This window comes from Fulmarus glacialis, unplaced genomic scaffold (assembly GCF_000690835.1).
Source record: "Fulmarus glacialis isolate BGI_N327 unplaced genomic scaffold, ASM69083v1 scaffold37335, whole genome shotgun sequence".
NCBI classification, from domain to species: domain Eukaryota; kingdom Metazoa; phylum Chordata; class Aves; order Procellariiformes; family Procellariidae; genus Fulmarus; species Fulmarus glacialis.
In genome coordinates, this window is record NW_009212998.1 from 1940 (window position 1) to 3756 (window position 1817).

Here is a 1817-nt window from a genome sequence, read left to right on the forward strand (position 1 = left end):
GGGCGGCGCCCTGCCTGTGGGGCAGGGAGCTGCTGGCAGCACCTCCAGGGCAAGCTAGCTGGGCTTGCCCTGGTCCCCCTGGCACAGTGCCCAGCACCAGCGGTGAGGATGTCCCCGGTCTGTGCCTGCCAGGTCCTGGCTGACATCGAGGTGGCACAGAGCCTGCAGGCGCAGAAGGTGAAGGAGGAGGAGGAGGAAGTCGCCCATCCGCTGGATCAGGATTACGCCCTGCTCTGCTGCCAGCTCTCCCTGCTAGACCCGGCTTCCCGGGAATACCAGGTGCCACTTGTGCCACGGTGCCCCATGACGGGGAGCAACCATGCTAGGCTTGCGGGCACCCCAGAGGTCCCCACTGTCCCAGGGGGACTGTGGGCATTGCTGGGATGGCTGCCTGTGGTGACACCGCTTTCCTGCCTCCCTCCCTGGCAGCTGATACAAAACTACGTGACGCAGACCGGGCACAATCTCCGCATCCTCAACATCTGGCAGGTGTCCCGAGATGGCGAGGTGAGAAGGAGGAGATGATTATCCCCGTCTCACAGTGGGGAAGCCCTGGCTGGACCCAGAACTGCATTAGGGCTCTGGGTTCAGCCAGGGGGGGCTTCAGCCAGGCTGGCCAGGGTGAACAGGCACCCGCTGCCCTGCCCCTCCAGCCTGGCGCTGGGGTTGGGCTGGGGGGGTTGGGTGGTGTCCCACCCCCAGGCACCCACGTCTCCCTCCGTGGACAGCCCTTAGCTCTGCATCTCTGCAGGACGAGCGCTTCAAAGCCCACGAGCTCCTGGAGCACCGGCGCCTGCTTTGGCACGGCACCAACGTGGCGGTGATCGCGGCCATCCTGAAGAGCGGGCTGCGCATCATGCCCCACTCGGGCGGGCGTGTGGGCAAGGGCATCTACTTCGCCTCCGAGAACAGCAAGTCAGCCTGCTATGGTGAGGGTCCTGGGCCCACAGCGTTTGTGGGAGCCCAGCTGCGTTCGCATACCCGCTGCCAGGCAGCTGCTGGGCATGCCAAGCCCCTTCCCATGCCACTGCCGTGGCAGCCAGTCCCTGTGTGCCGGGGTGGCCTGGGCACAACCAGATGGGAACACCAGGGCTGGTGCCATCGCGCCCATCCCCTTCTCCCATGGCAGTGCGCTGCACATCCAAGAAGATTGGCATCATGTTCCTGACGGAGGTGGCCCTGGGCAAGCCCTACTGCATCACCTCTGATGACCCCACGCTGTGTCAGCCGCCCGCTGGCTACGACAGTGTCCTGGCCTGCGGTCAGACGGAACCGGGTGAGCCTGGGGCAGGACGGAGTGTGGGGTCTGTGGACCTGGGGTGGGCATGGGGCAGTGGGGGAGAGCAGCCAGATCTTGGGCTTGACGTGGTGGTGGCGGGTGTCTTCTCGCCCAGACCCTGCACAGGATGAGGAGATGCTGCTAGATGGCAAGAAGGTGCTGGTGTGCCAGGGCAAGCCCATCCCCATGCCCACCTACAAGGACTCCTCCTTCAGACAGAGCGAGTACCTCATTTACCAGGAAAGCCAGTGCCGGATCCGCTACCTTGTCCAGCTCCGCTTCTGAGGGTGCCTGGGTACCCCATGGCCCTGCCCCAGCACCAGATGGTGATGCCCACCAGCCCGGAGCACAGTGGTCTGGACTCTCTGGCCACCCCACCTGGGACTTGGCAAGAGACAGGCTGGCATGGGGACAGAGCCTGCTTTGACCGTGAATAAAGACACCGTGCCTCGTACCGAGTGGTGCCAGCGCTTTCTTGCCCAGCAAGGCGGGCGTGGAGTCGGGAAGGGTGGTGGTGGGTCCGGGCAGGGATGGTGGC

General features: G+C 65.1%; 1 protein-coding gene across 1 annotated transcript in view; it reads left to right on the forward strand.

Moving 5' to 3' along the window:
- PARP3 (poly (ADP-ribose) polymerase family, member 3) overlaps positions 1-1564 on the forward strand; it is a gene marked incomplete at its 5' end in the record, with an annotated part of 3109 nt that extends 1545 nt beyond the window's left edge. Inside the window, 5 exons of the mRNA XM_009578058.1 lie at positions 108-279; positions 430-507; positions 752-929; positions 1130-1276; positions 1395-1564. Of these exons, the coding sequence (XP_009576353.1) occupies positions 108-279; positions 430-507; positions 752-929; positions 1130-1276; positions 1395-1564 (745 nt within the window). The remainder of the gene's footprint in view (positions 1-107; positions 280-429; positions 508-751; positions 930-1129; positions 1277-1394) is intronic.
- Positions 1565-1817: the final 253 nt, after the last annotated feature.